The sequence below is a fragment of the Canis lupus genome, chromosome 18, assembly GCF_003254725.2.
Source record: "Canis lupus dingo isolate Sandy chromosome 18, ASM325472v2, whole genome shotgun sequence".
Classification (NCBI taxonomy): Eukaryota; Metazoa; Chordata; class Mammalia; order Carnivora; family Canidae; genus Canis; species Canis lupus.
Genome location: NC_064260.1, coordinates 2,301,196 through 2,322,935, shown reverse-complemented (window position 1 = coordinate 2,322,935; position 21,740 = coordinate 2,301,196). Strand labels below are relative to the sequence as shown.

Sequence of the window (21,740 nt, the reverse complement as noted above, 5' to 3'; positions counted from 1 at the left end):
AAGCCCGGCGCCAGGGCCTCTGGGCCCTGAGGCAGCAACACTCTTTCCCATGAAAAAGCTGTTGAGCCTCTGGCCCCGATGAAGGGGGGAGACTGGCGCCCTAACCTCTGCAGTTTCATGCTGGGGAAGATAGAACACGCTCCAGAAACTCAGTGCCCCTTGGCCTCTTGCCTGTGCCCCGGGTTTTGACCTGCAAAACAGGAATCCCCTGATGACCTACCTCTGAGACTTGTTAGAAGCATCTCCCGGGCTAATATGTGGAAAATTAATGCCTCCCCATGTTTGCTGCTACTGGGGACACCTGGAGTTTAGAGGGCCTCCTCCTCCGGGTTCCCTCCGCCCTCGGCAGGTGTCAGCTCTGATGCCCTTCCGGGGAGCGCAATGGTGCCGCTCTGTCGAGGACAGGCCTCATGTTCTTTGCAGTGTGGCGTTTTCCCTGGACCACTTGGATGATAATCGTATTTTGGATACTGATTTTTTTTTTTTTTTTTGGCAGCGTTCATGCACGCAATGGGGGAGGGATGGAGGGAGAGGGAGAGAGAGAATCCGAAGCAAACTCTGCGCCCGGTGCAGGGGCCCAAGTGGGGCTCGATCTCACAGCCTTGAGATCATGCCCATGATCTCATGATCTGACCCAAGGATCATGAGATGGTAAGAGATGTGCATTGGATCATGAGCTGACGCAAGAGTCGGATGCTGAACCGACTGAGTCACCCAGGCGCCGCTTGGACCCTGAATTTTGTGGCCGCTCTCTTGTACAACACGGTAGCTGAAGACAGAAGTGATGATGAACGTGCAGATGAGGACTGAGTGCTTTTGAACAATGCTTTGGAGCGTTAGCTCAACCCAGAGAGCCGAGGTAGGACCACAGCTGTGCTTCCTGCTGCTGCTGCTTCTTTTTTTTTTTTTTAAGATTTCATTTATTTATTCATGAGAGACACAGGCAGAGGGAGAAGCAGGCTCCCTGCAGGGAGCCCGACGTGGTACTCGATCCCAGGTCTCCAAGATCAGGCCCTGGGCCCAAGACAGATGCTGGACCACTGAGCCACCTGAGCTGCCCTGTGCTTTCTGTTTCTTAAAAAAAAAAAAAAAAAAAAAAAAAAAAAAAAAAAATCGCCTGCTTTCCTCGAGGCTTCCTTCACCACAAGAGAAATGTCCTCAGTTTGATTTCCTCCACCCGGCGACTCAGTCACTTGCAGGTACAGAGGAGCCTCCCTGATGTGATACGAGTATAAAACACGGTCCGATGTCACGCACAGAGATTTGTTCTCACCTTGCCTCTGCGTCTGCATCACAGGGTGGCGTCGTCTCAGTCCGCCCTCGGATGAGCTCCCGGTGGGTGTGCGGCCCGGGTTCTCATTCCCTTGCCTCATGCAGCCCGTGGCATTAACCCTACGCTCGCCAGCCAGTCCCTGTGAGAGGCCCTATTTGGTTTGGGGGAATGCACTTGTCTTAAGTGCTCCACGTGTGAGATCTTACTCCTGACGAGCCACAGTTAAACTAACCGTCCCAGGTAGCTCAGAACACACCACCGTGGAGATGGTAAGATATGTGCATGCATGTTTGAAAGGGGAACCCTTGCTTGCCTCGCCACTAGGGTTTCATGAATTATGTGACTAGCATTTCCCCCTGAAGGGATGCTTGAGTTTCCTGAGTTGAAATCACCCATCAGACCCCAGCAAGCATCTCACGCGTACACATCCTGCGGGTTTACGTCTTCCGCCCACAGTTCTCTGCTGGCGTCCTCCCCGGAGTCCTCCCCGTGAGCCTCCCATGTAGCAGGTCCCCTGGCTCTAGCCCTCCAAATGCGTTGTACGTATGGCTTACGTTTTGACTTTCCCTCTGCATAGCCCGCCAAGCCTCCATACCTGGCCTGTGTCTCCTCTCTGACACGGGGCTTGCTGGGCTCGGGGCTCATCTCCCAGATCCCTGAGCTGTGGCACGCTCTCCACCAGGATGGCGACCTCCTTGAGCGTAGGCAGCGTGTATTAAACATCTTGATCTACACGGGCTTATTTCCTTTTCGTTCACGAGCTTTTCAGAAAGTTCTGGCTTCCTAAACTTGCCAGTATTAAAGCTGCCTGTCACAAGGAAGCAGCACGTTCCATGCGTTCTCGTGTCTGCAAACAGCCCTTGCTCCTGAGATGGTCCTACAGCAAAAGCCTCGGAGGACCACGGCTCACTCCCAGGGCCTTCGCTGAGCCTCATTAAGAGAAAATCGAATACGACCAGTGGGGGTGCTCATGGTTAGCTCCTTTTACGAAGACATCCTGCCTGCAGAGAAATGTCCCAGAATTGCTCTGATGCTTTTAACCGTCAGGCAGCTTAGGGGACCCAGTATTTTGCTGGCAGAAATATCGATCCCCACTAAATAGCTTCTGCAGCTTTTCCTCTAAAGAAGTGCCATCCCTCAGGCATTCACGGAGGACCGTGGCCAAGAGAATGGCCATTTCCCATCACCTCACATAACAGAAACTGGATCCATACGTTCCGACGCCCCGCCCTTCACGGGGATTGGTTGGGGTGAACTTGACACGCTTTGTCCCTCCTGGGGTCGTTTACTCCAGACGGACTCGAGAGTCCCAGGCACCCAACGCCCACCACCCTCTGCTCTGGCCGAGGGGTTCAGCTAAGGGCATGTCTGTTGGGGTGGCCGTGCCCCGAAGGTAAGAGAAAGACAGAGAGCACCGTCCTGGGAAGGGAACTTTGCCCCACCCGTTGCCCAGGATGGTGCTGGAACGGGAACACAAATATTCTCTCCTTTCTGGCCGGAGCGTAGGAGGAGCTCTGCCCTGAGTGTGGGCCGGCCAGCCAGGCGGATCCCCTGAGTGTGGCGGGACAGCGGGGTCTCTGTGCCTTTCTGCTGGCTGGGGTCAACCTCATACATGGTCCCGCTCTGGATTCTGCATGAGCCTGGAAGGAAAGACGACGGAGATAGCAGGTCTGGCTGCACCTTCTCTCTCCCTCATCCCTCGACACGGCGTTAACAACAGAAGGGTCATGGCAAAGCCTTTCCAAGGGGGCAGTCTGGTGTGCGGAGACGGGAGCCCGGCTGCTGGACCCCATTTAACTCTGCTGCCAGGCAGCAGGGCCATCCTGAGCAGCTCAGTTGTCTCCTCCCCATTAACACCCCAGGATCGCACCATCCTAAGAGCATCTGCTCTAGCTCAGGAGAGGTGAGGCCGATAGGATTGCCAGCAGCTGTTTAACTACACCCACTGGAACTGAAATGCTCTCCTTAATCTTTGAGCAGGAACCGTCCAGATTCCTCACTAGCCACGTCAAAAGATCCGCTCACATTGTCAGGAGATGTGATCACTCGATTGTTCTCAGAGGGTAGAGTCGGTTTGCAAGAATGGATGGATTTGAGGAATGGGAACAAAAATGACTCCCCAGCCTTCCTTTTTTGAGGCGATCTCTCTTGAACAGGAAACTGGCAGTTACAGGTTGACCATGTGTGTCTCGCCTAGAAGCACCTGAGCAGAGTTCCCCGCGTTCTTTGCACGTGGATGAACGATCTCCCGTTGGGGGACACCACGCTGTGGTTGTAAAACTCTTCGTGCAGACGCACAGGAGATCGCACACAAAGGAAAACACGGCCATCTGGGCTTGCTTGAGAAGAACAGGACTTACCTTGAGTCTTGCTCAAGACTGACCTCTGGGTGAGTAGGTGTGGTGGACTCCACTGTCGCTGTGGGGAAGCCCAGCCCTCCCAGAGCCTGGGTCACAGTGCGTGGAGCCCTCAGGCTGGGACAGCTAGAGATGCCCTCGGCTATAGGGTGTTGACCCCACCCAGGGCCTCGTGCCCACATTCACATCCTGATGGGCGAGGGCGGAGCTCATTCTGGAGGCCAAGTCAAGGGCATCCACTGGCCACCTGGAAGCTCGGGGCTGCTCTGACACTGGAGCTCCCTGGTGAGCCCGGCAGTGGGGGTGTCCCTGCATCCCCCTCGGGGGAAGTCCTGGCGGCTGGTTGGAATGTGTGCAGATCCTACCGTCCCAGCCAACAGTGCAGCACCCTAGGGTCACAACGACAATCAGATACAAGGCGAATAGGCTGAGATGAGGAGGAGATCGCCAACAAACAGCTATTAATCTTACTTTACAATAATTAGAGATCAATAGCAGAATCACTCGTCACAGCGTTGGTATTTATTTATTTATTTATTTTGGTATTATTTTTTCACAGCATTGGTTTTGAGTGGACACTCAGATCCTGAAATCATGAGTTTCCTTCTTGCTTTATTCTTCTCCCAGATGTGCGTGTGAGATAGGATTACATTATCCTTTTACATTGAATATAAGGAATGAGTGTCGGTGGTGTTGTGAATGCACAGGGTTTTAACATGGTCTCCGATCTGACCTCCTCGAGCTGACAGCCGCTGGTCTGGTGGAGCTTACACCCCACAGTATGAAGTCCCTGAAGGGTGCTTTTACTTTGTTCCTTTTCCTCTCCATTATCCATGGCCTTTTCCTTAATGGTTTATTGGGCTGAACTCACAGGAGAAAACTCCCTGAAAAATAAGATTGTAATAGCTAAGATATGGATTTCAGTGCCAACCATTAAGGAAGAGCATGACTCATTCCCCTACAAGAAAGGACTTGATACTTAAATATATATATATTGACCCATCTGGACCAGAACAGGAAACCAAATCCCTCTAGCAGGGAAGCCATGGTCTGCCCCTCTTGGAACTTTACTTTGTAGCAGGAGAAAAGCCCCCAAACAGGAATAAGACATGCACCAGGTTATGTTGACTCTGAGCTGTATAGATTATCCTGGTTTTTCCATTTTATTTAATACAGATGAGAAAGCGTTTTAAAGGATGTTTGACTTAATAGTGTTTTCTTCCCAAATGATTATTTGAATTGTTTTTTATATTCTATATACAAATTCCAGAAGTGGGGAAAGAAGGAAGGTAAGAGTTAACCCACTTGCCATATATGGCTTTTATTATGTTGAGGTACGTGCCCTTTGTACCCACTTTGTTGACAGTATTTATCATAAATGGGAGTTGACATTTGTGAAACGCCTTTTCTGGATCTACTGAAATGATCATATGACTTTTGTCCTTCATCTTGTTGATGTGGGGCATCATATAGACTGATTTGCCTTTTATCCCTGGAAGAAATCCCACCTGGTCATGGTGCGTGATCCTGTTAATGTGTTGTTGAATTCAGTTTGCTAATGTTTTGTTGAGGGTTTTTGCACCTGTGTTCATCATACTCAGTGGTGAAACAGCTGAAAGACTTTCCTCTAAGGTCAGGAATGAGATAAGGATGTCCCCCTCACTACTTTTATTCAACACAGTACTGGAAGTCCCAACCATAGCAATTTGGCAAGGAAGAGAAAGAAAAAGCATTCAAATTGGAAAGGAAGAAGTAAAACTGTCACTATTTGCAGATTACATGATTTTCTACGAAGACCCTAAAGAAGCCATCAAAAAAGCTGTCAGGACTAATAAATCAATACAGTAAGGTTACAGGATACAAAATCAATATGCAGAAGTTGGTTGCATTTCCATACACTAATAAAAAACCATCAGGAGGAGAAATAAAGAAAACAGTCTCATTTGCAATTCCATCAAAAAGAATAAAATAGCTAGGAATACATTCAACCAAGGAGGTGAAAGACCTACATGTTGAAAATTGTAAGACATTAATAAAAGAAATTGAAGAAGACACAAATAGATGGACAGACATTCCATGCTCATGGACTGCAAGAATCAATATTGTTAAGTTGTCCATATGACTCAAAGCAATCTACAGATTCAGTGCAATCTCTGTCAAGATCACAATCACATGTTTCAGATAGATAGAGCAGATAATCATAAAATTTATAGAGGACCGTGGAAGACTCTGAACACCCAGAGCAATCTTGAGAAAAGAGAACAAAGCTGGAGGCATCATGGCCTTGGATTTCAAATTGTATTACAAAGTCGTAGTAATTAATACAGTATAAGACTGGCATAAAAAACAGATACATAGATTCATGACACAGAATAAAGAGCCCAGAAATAAACCTATGCATGTATGACAGAGGAGCCAAGAATGTGCAATGGGGAAAATATAGTCTCTTTAGTAAATGGTGTTGGGAAAACTGGACCACTATTTTATACCATTACACAAAAATTAACTTAAAATGGGTTAAAGTCTTGCACTTTAGACCGGACGCCATAAAATGCCGAGAAGAAAACAAGCAGTAAGCTCCTTCACATCGGTCTCAGTGATGATTCTTTTTTTTTTAATCTGACGCCAAAAGCAAAATAAATCAGTGGGACTACATCTAGAGAGCGAAAAAGGTTCTGCAAAACAAAGGAATCACCAACAAAATGAAAGGCAGCCTACCAAAGGGGAGGGGATACTTGCACATCATGGGGTAAGGGGTTAATAGCCAAAATATATAAAGAACTCCTACAACTCAATAGCAAAAAGCCAAACATCCAATTAAATAGCAGGCAGAAGGTCTGAATAGACGTTTTTATAAAGACCACATACAGATGGCCAACGGAACATGCGCAGATGTTCAGCGTCACTCGTGGTCAGGGAAATGCGAATCCGAACCACATTGAGATGCCACCTCATGCTTGTGAGGATCGATATTGTCAAAAAGAGAGGAAATAACGAGTTTCCGTGTGGAAAAAAGGCAACCCTCGTGCACTGTTGGTGGGAACGTAAATTGGCATGACCACTAGGGAACACCGCTCCTCCCAAAGTTCCAACTGGAACCAGCAGATGATCTAGCAATTTCCCTTTTGAGTATTCATCCAGAGAAAATAAAAGCACAAGAAAAGATAAATATATTTCTATGTTCGTTGCAGTATTACTTACAATGGGGAAGGTAGAGAAACACCCAACAACCTACAGACAAATGTATAAAGAAACTGTACATATACACATAATGCACAAGCTTGTGTATGCATGTAAGTCTGTGTGTACGAATATATACATTGTGTATGTGCAGTAGGGGATTATTCGGCCATAAATAAGAATGAAGTCTTCTTGCCACTTGTGACAAAATGGATGGATCTCAAGGGCATCATGTTAAGTGAAATAATTCAGAGGGGGAAAGACAAAGACCGCATGATCTCCCTTCTATGTGGAATCTAAAAAGAAAAAAAAAAAAAAAAAAGCTGGTGGTTGCCAGAGGTGGAGGGTGGGGAAGGTGAAGAAAGGAGTGAAGGGAGGAAAAGGGGAAAAAAGGGAAAATAAAAGTTGAGCCGTAGGTATCCTCTGGGCAGCCAAAATGTTTTGAATACTTTGGCCGCTCATGGGCTGAAGGTTGGGAAAGGCTGCTGAATAGCAGAGTCCTTGCGTGAGGCAGATGGGCCCCAGTCCAGAGAACCCGAAAACAGGCCTGTGGGTGGGAAGGGTGGGTGTTGGCACAGAGCCGCGTGGCGTCCGTGTGGAGCAAGCTGGGGATAATCAAGCCTGTTGTGTCAAAATCGAGCGTTGTCCCCCCGACGCAGGTGAGGCCGGCGAGAAGCCCACCGTCCTGGGCCGCGGACCACACAGCCTGGGATGCGGGGTGCTCGGGGCCTCCGGCGCTGTCCCGTGTGAGGCCACCTTCCTTGGCCCTCACGAGGTCATTCCTCCCAAAACTACGTGTCAGAGAAGAAGGAAACCGCGTGTGATGTGACGGAGACATGCCGGTGTGGACGGCAATTGGAAGTCGCTGGGATTTCCGTCTTGGGGAGGTGGGCGCGCGTGGTGGCGCCAGGGTGGCAGGGTCGCTACACAGCGGACGGCCTGTGGCCCACCTCTCCGGGGGCCTCCGTGCCCGGGCGTCCGGCCGTCGGGCCCCGCAGCTGCGCGGCCGGCCGAGCGCAGAGGAATCGCAGCTCTGCGGCCCGACGGGGGCTGAACGGAGGGTGCCCCTCCGTCCCGCGCCACGGGCTTCCACGGTCCCCGGGTCCCTGCCTGCACCCCCGGCGCCGGGTCCCGGCGGCCAGCCGTGCTCCAGCCGCTCCAGACCCAGATGGGCCCCCCACTTGGCTTCATTCTCTCGCGTTAGCAGGTGCACCGTGCAGAAGCCACTGGGACTCGGGCCTCCGGGTCTTCCTGGCGGCCGCGGCGGCCACGCTGAGGCCGGGAAGGGACCTCCGAGTTTCTGTGCGCGGCCCCAAGTGCATGGTAACGAGCCCAGGGCCTGCAGAGTGCAAGGACCGGGACGCACTTACACTCCCCTCCACACCGGCCGTGGCAGCAAGGGGCTGCCACAGATTCCCCAGCTGTCGGCCGTTCCCAAGGACCCGCTCCCCGTGGGAAGGCTGCTCGGGATGGACAAGGCCCTGCAGCCCCGCTCGGCATCTCGAAGGGAGGCAGGGACTGGCTTCAGAGCAACCTCCAGGGGTGGCTGTTTGCTTTGCCTTAACGTTTATGGGCAAGAAAACCCAAGTTTCAAGAATGTTCTCGAGGAACAGAAGAGGATTGGAGATGCAGCGCAGGTCATCCTGGGCGGTCACTGAATATGATGGATTTCCTTTACATATTTTTATTTTTATTTTTATTTTTTTAAGTCAGCTCTGCACCCAGCATGTGGCTCAAACTCTGAGCCTTGAGATCAAGGGTCACATGTTCCACCACCTGTGCCAGGCAGGCACCCTGCTGCATATTTATTTTATTTTTTATTTATTAAAAAAATTTTTTTGCATATTTATTTTAAATTCAGAAAACCCATCATTCAAATGAAAGCTTCCCCACAAGATGCTTTTGTAAAATGAGAGAGTGGAGTTGTCCAGAGGCTCAGCGGTTGAGCATCTGCCTTCAGCCCAGGGTGTGACCCCAGGGTCTTGGAATCGAGTCCTGCATCGGGCTCCCTGCACGGAGCCTCCTTCTCCCTCTGCCTGTCTCTCTCTCTCTCTCTCTCTCTCTCTCACTCTCTCTCTTTCTGGGTCTCTCGGGAATAAATAAACTAAATATTTTTTTTAAAAGTCGAAAAAAAAATTGTGTCTGAGTTCATGCGGCTTCTAAGTGACAAAAGCAGGAATTGAACCCAGACACCGTGTCTCCATCATGCGTGCGCTACCTTCCCAGCTGCATGGGCCTCACTGTGGAATATGCCTCGGGCACGGGCACTGGAGGAGGAAGGCAGGTCAGGACAGGGAGAGGCTCCAGGGCAGAGGGTGGCTTCCATTTTGTTTTGCTTTAGATCTTCTCTTTTCTCTTTTCTTTTCTTTTCTTTTCTTTTCTTTTCTTTTCTTTTCTTTTCTCTTCTCTTCTCTTCTCTTCTCTTCTCTTTTCTTTTCTTTTCTTTTCTTTTCTTTCTTTTCTTTCTTTTCTTTTCTTTTTAGTGGGCTCCACGCTCAGTGTGGAGCCCAATGTGGGGCTTGACCTCATGACCCTGAGACCAAATCTGAGCTGAGATCAAGAGTCAGACGCTGCACCGACTGCGCCCCCCGGGGGGCCTCATCATTTTTTTTTTTTCATTTGAAATTGGAGTGTTGGTTCTCTAAACCCTCTTTCTGCACCAACTCTTGGATGATTTGATTAAGCAGAGCCTGGGAGGGGAGAGTCTGAAAACTGTGTGCCCTCCAGCGGGCCAGCCTCCCCTCCCACACCCAGGAGGAGCAACTGCTCCCTGCAAGCAGCTCATGAGCAGGTTGGCTGGCGTCGGTCTCCCGTGCATTAGGGACCCACCACACGGGACTGTGCTCCGCGCCCCTGCGGTCTTCGCGGTGCGCCGTTTGCTCAGTTCGTCCGTTCATCCACGACCTCTGACCGTGCAAAGAAACCTACGCCCCGCCTTGGCAGCAGGTGGCCTACTTCTCCAGACGGCAGGAGGTGTTGGAAGGTGGGGCGGAGGGGGCAGTCATGGTTCCCCCAAACGCGGGAGGCGCTTGGGGACGGGGCAGCTGAGCAGACAACTCCGCGGGGTGTACGCAGAGCTTTGTCCGGGGCAGCTGGCTGTTGGGGAGACGCGGGCGGAAGGTGACCCCGTGGCTTTGCAGTCACCCTCTGCAAAGTCCAGGCACTGGGCCGCAGGATTTCCGGCGCGAGGGATGCACAGGGTGGGGGCGCACAGGGATGCACGAGATCAGGGGGTTCACAGGTACCTCGGCAACTCCACCTTTAATTGGACCGAAGCCTGTGTTTACCTGCAACAGATTCATGTCATCAGTGGGTGTTCCTAAAGGGGTGGTGGTCGGTGTCCTAGGGAACAGGTGCCGTGAGGGTCATCACCGGGCGGCCGGAGGTGCAGGCAGTGTCGTCAGCACCAGCGAAGACAGTCCTCTTCTCCGGGAGCAGTAGGCTTCTCGGCCCTTCCTTCCCCTCTGGCACCCAGGGCGTCCTCAGATGGCAGGCTAACGTCTCAGCGAGGCTCCCTCATACCTTGGGCGGGAATGCCGGCTGATTCATGATCCCGAAAACAGACCTTGCGGCCGGAGGCCGTCGCGCAGCAGCATCTTCTCCTAAAAGGGAGAACCCGGGCCTTCGTGACAGGGTGAATGTGGGTTTTGCACAGCCACACAGGCCCATCGTGGTGGAGATGATGTCGGGGGCCTGGGCGAGCGGCTTGACGCTGTGTCCGGCCTGGAGCACCCGCCCGCACAGCAGTCGTGGGACACTGATGAGAGTATTCTGTTTGTCTGCCCCACAGGGCTGCCTGACAACGCCCAACTCCCCATCCGTGAACCCTCGTTCCGTTCCGTTGGGTCCATCGCTGTCGCTCAGCAACATCTCGGGGGTGTCTGTGAAGTCAGACCTGAAGAAGCGGCGGGCCCCTCCGCCCCCGACCTCGCCTGGCACGGGGCCACCGGTGCAGGACAAGGCCTCGGAAAAGGTAGGCTGGGGTAGTGGGGTGGCTCTCCGGGCCGGTGCATCCGCGATGTGGACCGGGGGTTCCTTCTAGAAGCTCCCTGCAGGCCCTATGACCCTTCCAACGTGTGGCTTCACCCCTAGAGCATTTCAGGGGAATATTTAAGGTCTATGTGGAAGTCGAGGTGAGATCCCACGCCGAGCCCCTTCAGTTACGGAAGGTAGGAGGAGACCTTTTGTGCTTCTAGGCGTTAAGAGGCCTGGGCTTGCTATCCCTAGCATTGAAATTTAGGGCATCGTCACGATCGCTTCCCGAGAGAATTGCATGGGTCGGGTCCCCGGCAGGAACCTGGGCTTTGACTGGGAGAGGGACGACAGGTAATGTGCCACGAGATGCCCCAGAGACGTCAGGTTCACAGCAGAGAGCGGGGAGCGGTGTTTGCAGTAAGTCGCTCTCTGTGCGATACGACATTTGTGGAGACGGCGTACGCAGGAAGCCAGGAGTGTTAAGTTTGTCTTCAGAGCAACCAAATGGCTTTGCACGGTTGTCGTTACATGTGGACGGGAAAGAGCCTTTGTCCCCAGCAGCCGGGGTCTCGACCGGGCTTCTTTCCTGCTGCGGGTCTGCTGCCACCTTGAAGCACCCCTGGAAATCTCAGTCCCTCCGCTCCTGGGGGCTCGGCTGCTCATTGACGGTAGCTCCTCCTCTCGTGGGCTGGGATGGGACACGGTAAACCTGGGAAGTGTGGTCTGTGCTCTTGAGATGCGTCCTTCCTCATTTGGGTGGGCAGCAGCAGGGACAGCCCCTAGGGTGGCCGGGAGGGGAACCAGCTTTGGAAGATGAGGTCCCGGAGGCAAACCACCCGAGCCCACAGCGGGGCCTACTCCATCCGCATCGCAAGGCATGAGGTCAACCTGCAGAGTCAAGAAGGATGCGTTATTCTTCATGACGCTCAGAGGTTTCCCAGGGGCGGATGGCCCAGCTTCCTGAGCCAGGAGGTGGAGATGGGGGGCGGGGGCAAGGAGGACACTACACCAGGAACAGGGACTTGGTGGGGCACACAGTTATTCCCCCACGGGGCCTTCATGCTTTTCCTTCTGCCTCGGTCATAGCTGCACGATCCCGAGAGTCTTAGCTGGAACCCTTCTGTGCTTATTTGTAAAATCGCTTTTCCTTAAAATAAACTAGAAACCAAGTCCGTGCCTCCCAGGTGGGAGCCCTGTCTCGGGGTCATGCTTAGAAGTTCCCTGAGGGGGGGGATCCCTGGGTGGCGCAGCGGTTTGGCGCCTGCCTTTGGCCCAGGGCGTGATCCTGGAGACCCGGGATCGAATCCCATATCAGGCTCCCGATGCATGGAGCCTGCTTCTCCCTCTGCCTGTGTCTCTGCCTCTCTCTCTCTCTCTCTGTGACTATCATAAGTAAATAAATAAAAAAAAAAATTTAAAAAAAAAAAAAAAAAGAAGTTCCCTGAGGGGGGATCCCTGGGTGGCTCAGCGGTTTGGCGCCTGCCTTTGGCCCAGGGCGTGATCCTGGAGACCTGGGATCCAGTCCCGCGTCGGGCTTCCGGCATGGAGCCTGCTTCTCCCTCCTCCTGTGTCTCTGCCCCTCTTTCCCTCTATGTCTATCATAAATAAATAAACAAATCTTTAAAAAAAAAAAAAAAAAGAAGTTCCCTGAGGGTCTCTCTGGAGCAGCCGACTTCTTGCTTGGTTTCCTTTTGAGCCTGGTTGTCTATCAGTCTATCAGTTGTTTTTTTTTAATGTATTTATTTATTTTAGAGAGAGAGGGTGGGGGGGGCAGCATGCACAAGTGGGAAGGGTAGAGGGAGGAGGAGAATCCCAAGCAGACTCTGCGCTGAGCGTGGCGCCCGATGCAGGGCTCCATCCCACGACCCTGAGATCATGACCTGGGCCGAAACAGAGACGGACGTGCAACTGCCAGGCGCCCGTGTGTCCATCACGTTTCATAAATTTTACCGAATCCTCCTCTGTCCCTCCAGAGGGAATCTCTATCCCTGGAGACCACGCCGTTCCCATCTACAGACCTTCCCTGCTGTGCCCTTGCGCTCCGCTGGCAAAGCCTGCAGCACGACATATTTTAGAAGAGGGCATTTTGATTTTTGTGTTTCTTAAGCATTTCCTAATGCCTCGCAGTGGTTTTGGGTTCTCCGTGACATCTCAGCTACCTTTTGATGCGAGGAACTTCAGGCACTCGTGGAACCTCACTTGGTTGTACCCTTGCATGATTGAATGGTGCAAATCGAACACAAAGCTACTTCCTATGGGTGTGTATGGTGTGCCTCTTTATTTTCCTGGGGTTTATTTTTTAAGATTTTATTTATTTATTCATGAGAGACACAGAGAGAGGCAGAGACGCAGGCAGAGGGAGAAGCAGGCTCCCTGCAGGGAGCCTGACACGGGACTCGATCCCAGGACTCCAGGATCAGGCCCTGGGCCGAAGGCAGATGCTTTAAGCACTGAGCCACCCAGGTGTCCCTTTCCTGGGTTTAGAGTCTGAACTTTTTCATAACCCACAGACCATATTTCTAGTATTTAGCACTTTTTCAGCTGGCTCCCTCTGGGGACCTCTTTTTTGCTTTTGATTGGGACAGATATTTCTTTAGCAGTGACAGTCACGACGAATTCCAGGATCATCACGTACAAGTTTTTTGGTTTGTTTTTTGTTTTTTGTTTTTTTGCATTGAGAATTGCATTTCCCTAATGTTATAGAATGTAGATGCTAAACCACATCAGCATTTTAAAAATTTCTTCCGGGATCCCTGGGTGGCGCAGTGGTTTGGCGCCTGCCTTTGGCCCAGGGCGCGATCCTGGAGACCCGGGATCGAGTCCCACATCGGGCTCCCGGTGCATGGAGCCTGCTTCTCCCTCTGCCTATGTCTCTGCCTCTCTCTCTCTGTAATTATCATAAATAAATAAATAAAAATTTAAAAATTTCTTCCATCCGGAGAAGATGTTGTGTTTTTCAGACTTCACCGTGCTTCTCCAGAGTGGGTACAGTGTGCTGGAGTGCAAAAATGTATATAGTAAGTAGAGAACCGGGAATTCTGAATGAAAAATAAATAGTTCTCTATACCCCGAAGAATGAGCAGAGTTCCCTGTGAGGCGGTAAAAGCTTTTTACTGAAATCTGTTTTATTTGGCACGGAATGAGTGGAGAAATAGGCTCACAGAAACCCTCTCCTTTTGTAAGCATATGAGTGGCATATGGATTAGATTTAAGCATTTGCTATGACCTTTTTTTTTTTTATTTCCTTTTTAAATGAAAGGTATTTTGTTATTTACTAATTTCTGGGAAAGGAACCCAAAAATGTATTGTTGTCGTTGTTGGGGAAAAACGTCAATTCCTTCTTCATGAACTTCCTTCCATATAAAGATAAGATGTTTGTTTGGAAAGCCTTATTTATATGCAACTGTTGCTAACACCAATATCCTGAATGAAAAGGAAAGGCTTATTCTCAAGGACATGACTGGTTTTGGAAAAGGAAAATGTGTAGATTTTCTTATTTTAGAAGTTTTTTGTTGTTGTTGTTTGTTTTTCTTTTTTTCTTTTTTTTTCTTTTTTTTCTTATCATCAGGTCTGAAAACTTCAGTGCTTCCTTACTTCAGGTCTTAAAGAGGGAGTCCTTTCAGCCATGTCCTGGCTCATGGGAAACATTCTCAAAAACGCAGTCTTTGTGTCCGCGTTTTTGTTACCTGATGATGTACGTACAGCGCGATCATCAGTCTTCACAATTTCTGGAAGTTCTTTTCAAAGAGAGTTTCCCAGGGGGTGTTGGAGCCCAAGGGAGAGACTCAGGGTGTCCTTGTGCAAGCCCATTAGCAGAGAAACTGGCAAGACGGGTGAAGACACGCGCTATCTTTGCAGAAGAGGATGGCTCCCTGTGCCAGACGCCATCCCGCCTCCCGGTACCCGGAATGTAGCTCCGACCAAGCGCAACGTTCAGACGGGAACGATGCCTGTGTGAGGGCACCATATGCTAAGTCAGGATTTTCCAGACTTACGTGAGCATCAGAATCACCCCCAAAGGGCTTGTTAAAACACATTCGACTTGGCTCCATCCTGAGAGCTTCTGATTCAGTAGGTCTGAGGCAGGGCCTGAGAATTTGCGTTCCAGCACGTTCCCAGGCAAACCCCACTTTGAGAACCGCCGGGCCGCAGGATGCCACAGCCCCGATCCGCCCACTCAGACGCGGGGCTAGCACATGTCCGAGAGATCCACCCGGCGGCAATATTTTTAACAGACCTGGAGGGATTCTCCGGCAGGGCAGCTACCTGGAAGGGAGCGCATCTGCGAGGCCTGACGTTGGATGTCCCGATGAATAAATAGCTCTTGCATCTTGCTGGGACCCGCCGAGCGCTCGGGTCAGGGACAGAGGGATTGCCCATTCCGGACAGGGTGACGGGGTCTGTCTTCCTTTGGCCTTGGAGATCCCACAGGGTCCTCACTCCGCCCTGCTCTGTGCTGACCCCGACCGAGGGCCGAGCCCCCTCTGTATGCTGGGTCTTAGCAGCTGTCCCCAAGGAGGCCAGGCGACCTGTCCCTCGGGCTGTGGGTCGGCATGGATCTCAGATCGTGAGTGGGGCTGCAGACACAGGTGCCCACGCCGGCACCTCTCCACCCACTCTCTGGCCCTTAGTTTTCCTCCTCCGCAAAACGGGAACACTAAAAGCAGCCTTCCCAGGTGCGTGACCTAGAGGTCAGAGCATGGGCCCTGGAGCGGCTTCCTGGGCCCAGATCCCAGCTCTTGTCACTCCTGGCAGTGTCGCCTTGCTGAGTCCCTGAACTACCCGGAGGTGTGCAACCTGCACGGCCAGGTGGAGCGAGAGCCACACCTCGGGGGCTGCAGGAGCCCGAGGCAGGGAGGGCCGGGCGGTGGGGGCGATGGCTCTATGCCGCGGCCGGCCTCCTGCATTAACCAGGTGCAGATCACATTTAAAAATCAAACTCTCCATTGCCGCAAACATCAGACGTAGAGCAAGGAGTTGCCCAGGCCCTGGGGCAGGTTCATTCTGTTAAACAGGGCCACACCCCGTGGAGGCATGTTGCCCGTCGCTCACACACGGCGCACGCCCTGTTCACTAGTCTGCGCTCCCAGAGATTTTCAGGACACAGGCGCTCGTCCCTTTGTGTCTCTGGAGCCTCGGAGAGTAACGAGAATAGAATCCCATGAAGGAACCCGTACTTGGGTGACTCAGTTTACCTATTCAGGATCAAAGCAACCCAGTAAACCCCACGTGCTGACCTCTGCCACCGTACAGTGCTTCCCCGGGTACAGAGTAGCTTCTTTCGCTTTGGTCTCTGTCGATTGATTAGCAATAACGTGTGGAAGCTTACTAGAAAGCGCGGTGCTAACTGGAGTTACGATTTGCCGAATAAACAGCTCTTCGTTAATTTTTCAGCCGACACGCGGTTCTTCTACGCAGCTTTTGTGCCCGTAAGAGCTATAAATCCTTTTTTTATTGTAAGTACAAGTAATTCCGAAAGTATTTGAGCTATCCCGGCTTTCTTTTGTCCTATAGGACTTGAATCATCACATTCATTGCAGAAAGCCTTCAGCGCCATAAAATCCCGACGTGACAAGCACACTTCTGCACCATCTCAAGTTTGTTGCATTGGGATTAAAATAACCGGTGGTGTTGGCCATGCCAGTGAGCGATGGTGGAGGTTGGTGTTATGATCAGTTATTGGTACTACCCAAAATGGATTTTTCCATGAAAAATGGCTTATGCATTCAATAAATCTGTGTCGAACGGCTGCTGCTTGCAAGCCCTGCACTTGAGAGCATGAACTAATATTCATTCCTTGAATATCTCGGTGCAACGTGCACACAAACACGCAGCGTGCTTTGTTCAGTGTTGTAAATAATTAGGGTGATCTGCACGCGTTAGAAATCAGGGGCAAACATTCCCACCTGAGGTTCCATTTCTGGAAGCATCATGAGAACCAGGTGATTAGAGGATTACGGGGAATCGTAGAGCTTGGCTGAGCCCACCCCCAGTGAAACGTCTCATCCAGGATCGAAGTGCGTGTTTGAGCGCTCCTGCGACGGTGTTTCACCTCGTTCTGGAGTATTCCTGGCCTTGCTCTGCTTCCCGGCCCACAGAGAGAAGGCTCCCGGGAGGCAGCCGCGGGAGCCCTGGTGCCCCCCGAGCAGGGCCACGGGCCAGGCTGGGCCCCTGCTGCCTCCTCCCCTCTGCTGTGAGGACTCACGGCCGTGGCTTAGAGGCTGGAACGTCCGGGGTCCCTGTCCCCGCAGGGCCACGCCCACGGTCCTCCTCCTGGGGTGCAGGCTCCTGCCTCACGGTGGCAGTGACTGTTTCTGGCCAAGTGGATGATGCTTGGAGACTTCTAAAAAACTCTTCTTCGTAATAATCGAAGACCTGTGATGATCTGCGGCGTGCGGATGGCGCTCTCGTGAGAGCGACTGGGCGCTTTGGCTTCCCGAGCGCTCTGCTGACCAGATGGTACTCCAGGGGTGGCTCGGGAGAGGCCCCCGTGGACCAACCCCCTGTGTGCAACGGCGAGGGGAGACCTGCACACCCCCCGTGCCCCCAGCCCTCCGCCTGCCAGCCGGCTCCCCCGCACCCACCCCAGCAGGCTCCCCAGGGACGACCCCCCCTGCAGTGGCCTCCGGCTCCGTCTACAGACTCCTCCGGAGCCGCACTTGTCACTAGAGAAGCGGGGGCCTGTCTGCCCTTTGCACACATTGGAGGGTAACCCAAGTTCCCAGCCAGGCCTGCGGGCCTCCACGACCTCGCCGTGCTCCCGGGAGGCCCTGCCCTCGTCCTGTCCCCTTGCCCGTGCCCCGCTCGAAGGCCACTTGGCCAGTGCAGCCACCTCCTCCCTCTGTCCCGTTTCTCTTCCAGCTTCCGACACCGAAGCCCAGGGGCAGGGAACTCTGTCTCAGTGCCGCCGACATGTCTCAGGGCCTCAGGGCCAGTGCCACCACGGGGGTGAGCATCCGTGTGAATGCATTTCCTCCGCTCGCGATTCGTTTACCGGGTGCGTAGAGACAGCTCCCCTCTCCACCGGAGAACCACTGACCTCACAGTATGATGCAAGGAGGTGACAGCCGGCAGCACGTCGGGCAGCCCCGTCCCTAGGAAGCCACGGTGTAGGAGCCCTTCGCGTGCAGGTCCCGCCCTATGCCGGAGCTAGAAATGACCGTGTGGTGTAGACGGCGGGGCTGTGCGAGTGGTGCGTGGAGACAGGAGGGTGTGCGAAGTCTGCGCGCTGTGCGGCCGGGGCTGCCGTGGTGACCGGGCCTCCCAGGGAGGGGTTGGCCTCTGAAGACGGGACCCACGCACGCGCACCCCACCTCGTCTGTGCTCCGTGAGGATGAGCAGGAAGGGGCACCTGTAGCCCCAGGAAGGGGAAGGGGCCGCAGGAGTGGCCGGAGGCTGGATGCTGCCACTTAGTACAGTTCTCACGTGGGCTCCGGGGGTGCAGGAGCCTCACGCAGGCTGCAGATAGAATGGGAGGAGCCCCAGGGGAGCACCAGCAGGACGGGAAGCTCCCGTCCCTACCCACCCCCACCTCCTCTCTGTGTTTCGCTGATTTTCTCCTCCCAGGCTGTCCTGCCTGCGATCTGCGTATCCTACTAAATGCCTTTATGTCGGTTTGGTCTTTTATTTTTTTTTAATTATTTTTTTATTCCTGAGAGACCCAGAGAGAGAGAGAGAGGCAGAGACCCAGGCAGAGGGAGAAGCAGGCTCCCTGTAGGGAGCCCGATGCAGGACTCGATCCCAGGACCCCGGGGTCATGGCCTGAGACAAAGGGAGATGCTCAACCACTGAGCCCCCTGGGCACCCCTGGTTTGGTCTTTTACTGTTTCTTAACCACGTTTCTTCAGAATCACACTTGCACAGACGTGTGTGTGCCTGTGTGTTGCGCTTTTTTGCCACGGGTAAAAGACACGGCCACTTAAATCCTTGACGTGACCCTCCTTAAGATGGCGAGTTTGCCCATTACGACGGCTCTTGTTCCGTCGACTGGAGGAAACTGAGTCAGGCCAGGCTGCAGGTCAGAGACCACGCAGCCAAGGGCCCGGCCCTCCCTGCGCATCCTCCGCCATGCGTGGCGGCCCTTCTGAGCTGCAGAGGCCGGGGCCTGTCTCCGCAGGTGCACAGATGGAGCCGTGGAAGGAATGTGCCTCGAGCGGGCCACGTCCCTGCTGCGACTTCCTCAGAGACAAACAGACGTTGGAGAGGAAGAGGTGCCGGCCTCGAGGTGGGGGGTCCCGTGTGTCAGGGGTCACCGCAGGGTTTGCGTGGACATCGTAGGAGCCCAGAGCAGCTGCCAGGCTTCCTCCCGGGGGTGCCAGGGGGCTTTCCAGCTCCCCAGCCTTGGCTGCACGGCACTTTCATGTCCTGGACACCGTGGGAGCGTCGCGCTGGCGTTTCCTTCCCTTGTTGCAGGGCCCGGCCCTCTTTGAGGTCAAAAGCCATGCAGGCAGCAGCCTTGTGATTCGGGGCTGCAGGCTGATGCCTCAGCAGAGCACCTCTGCCCCGGGTGGGGAGGGGGGGCAGGTGGAGAGGACCCAGGTGGCCCCTCTCACCCCCGATAACCCTGCAGGAAAGCCCCTCGGCCCCGGGGCAGACAGCAGGGGATGTTGAGGCCGGGGTGTCTCCTGTGGGTTTATTTCTGAGTCTGTCCAGGCACGTTTCTTTCCTCATGGGGACTCAGACGTCCTCAAGGAAAGGGCCCTGGGTGCCCCTCCCCCGCTTTTTGTCCAAAGCAGGTGTGGCAGGTGAGGGTCTGCAGAGAGAAGCAGCACCTTCCTGCTGCATCTTCCCCTCCGAGGAGCCTAAAGCCTGTGTGGGTGGCTTTGGGCTTTCCCTCGGGGTGAAAGCAGACTGACGCCCTCAGCACGTTTGCCTCCGACCGGCTTGGGGTCGCACCCTCCCGGCCCGCGGCGTGATGAGCTCTCCCCAGGCCCGGGACACGCAGGCCGCTGGTCAGCATCGGCGGGTGACGGCCCTGCCGTGACCTCTCGCCCCGAGCTCTCCCCAGGGCTGCGCAAGCAGGGGTCAGGAAGGAGCCGCTCTGTCTGTCGAGGGGACCACGGTGACAGGTTCAGGAGCCCCCCCCCCCAGCACCTCTGGCCTCGAGGACACAGTATATGCTCGCCGTCCCCGTGACTGAATCCCGACTGGGGCCCAGTAGGTGCGTCCCAGCCCCATGCACAACGCTTGGCGGGCCGTGGCCCATCGGTGAGCGTTTTATCAACAATTGTGTGTGGGCCGAACGACCCGAGGGCCGGGGCGAGGCCTGCGAGACCCTGCGGCGTATGCTCAGCCCTGGACGTGAGCCGCGGCCCACCCGGAAGGCCCGGTGACACGGGGAGAACGGGCCTTGCGGCCCGAGACGTCGTACGTGGCAGGCGTATCCAGCCGGAGGCTCAGGTGTGAGGGGGCAGCTACACAGGGGTCCTGCCGGCATCAGGGGATCCTCAGTGAGCTGCCATTTGGGGGGAGAGGCCCCAGGGTCTCCGACGCCCCCACGCCCGTCGCTCCCGCGCCCCCCATGCTGTAGACCCTGCACAGGCATATCCCCAGGCCTGTGTCCCATCGAGGCTCCGGGATGTGCCTCAGTCCAAGGCCGACCCTGAGCCCCGCGATTCCCAGCGTGTAAGAGTGGCTGCAGCTGAGGAAAAGGCTCGGGTGCGTTGGACGTGCCGGCAGCCAGCTGGGAGGAGCTTACAGCAGCCTTCGCCCAAACCCACTGCAGTGCGGTGGTAGGGTGGCGAGGCCCTGTCCCACACTACTTGGTGCCTGGACAGACGGGGACGCACTGCATTTGGAGAGGAAAAAACTTAAAAAATGCCAAGAAGAGAACATTCTAGACATCGAAGAGTCCTAGAAGAAAGAGCAGAAATTAGAATAGTTAAGCCAAGAACTGTGAAGGTTCACTGGGACGGGACCAGTTCCCGTCCTGGGTGGGGGCTGTGCCCAGAGGACAGGACGGGGACCAGTGCCTGGGCCTGCTATTCTAGAAATGTCTGTTTTCATGGAATGTAGGAAAGAATCCCCTGTGATGTGGAGTTGGGGCGCCGACGTGACGAATCCGCAGAAGCACCCCGTGGTGGTTAGGTCGCGTGTTGGCTCGCGAGGTCTCCCAGCAAGGCCAGGCCATGCTTCCTTAGGCTTCTGTACCCGCCCTTGTAGGGGCCGTGTCCCCTCTGCACAGGAGATGGGTGCGCGGAGGGTGAGTGGCTTTCTCGAGGCCACGGCGGTCGAGGTGCTGTCTGTGCAAACTGTTGTTGGAACCCATGGTGGTTTGAACTGTTCCTGGGCCCAGGGGCCACCTGCCCCCTGAGGTGAAGGGCACCCAGTTTGCTGGGCTGTCACCACAAGACACCATGGACTCGAGGTCTTGAGTCACAGACATTTATTCTCACGGTCCCGAGGCTGTTAGTGCATGATCGGGGCGCTCCCGAGACGCCCTGTGGCCGGCGGGGCCGTCCCTGCCAGCACGCACATCCCTAGTGTCTCTTCCTCTTCGACAAGGAACATGGGACTCGCCTCAGTGGCCTCATGTTGACTTAATCACCTCCTTAAAGACCCTCTCCCCAACTACAGTCACCACTGAGGTACCAGGAGTTGGGACGTCCAGGTGCAAACTTGGGGGCAGGAGCAGAATTTAACAACAAAGGGAAGCTGGGTTTCTGTTTATGCACAGTTTTCGTGACCGTTGGGAATTCAAGGACAAATAAGATTCAGTACTTTAAAGGTTCACGGTGTTTGATGGAGCATTTAGCATCTTCTGATCTTCTGTCCCCAAATCCCAGCAAATGGCCTCTGTCTGGGTGCATCGCGGCGTGTGGGCCCATCCAGGGCCGAGTCCAATCCATGGGAAATTCGCACTCGCAGCTTTGCTTTTTAGGATGTCCCGTAATCCGCATGCCAGGGACCAGAGACTAGACGGGGTGAAGGTGTCACCTCCAGATTCTTCCCCAGCA

At 53.9% G+C, this 21,740-nt stretch overlaps 1 protein-coding gene across 1 annotated transcript in view; it reads left to right on the top strand.

Moving 5' to 3' along the window:
* Nucleotides 1-21,740, top strand: part of LOC112661527 (protein cordon-bleu-like) — a 143,872-nt gene that overhangs the window by 81,114 nt on the left and 41,018 nt on the right. Inside the window, exon 6 of the mRNA XM_035701358.2 lies at nt 10,601-10,783. Coding sequence (XP_035557251.1) covers nt 10,601-10,783 — 183 coding nt within the window. The remainder of the gene's footprint in view (nt 1-10,600; nt 10,784-21,740) is intronic.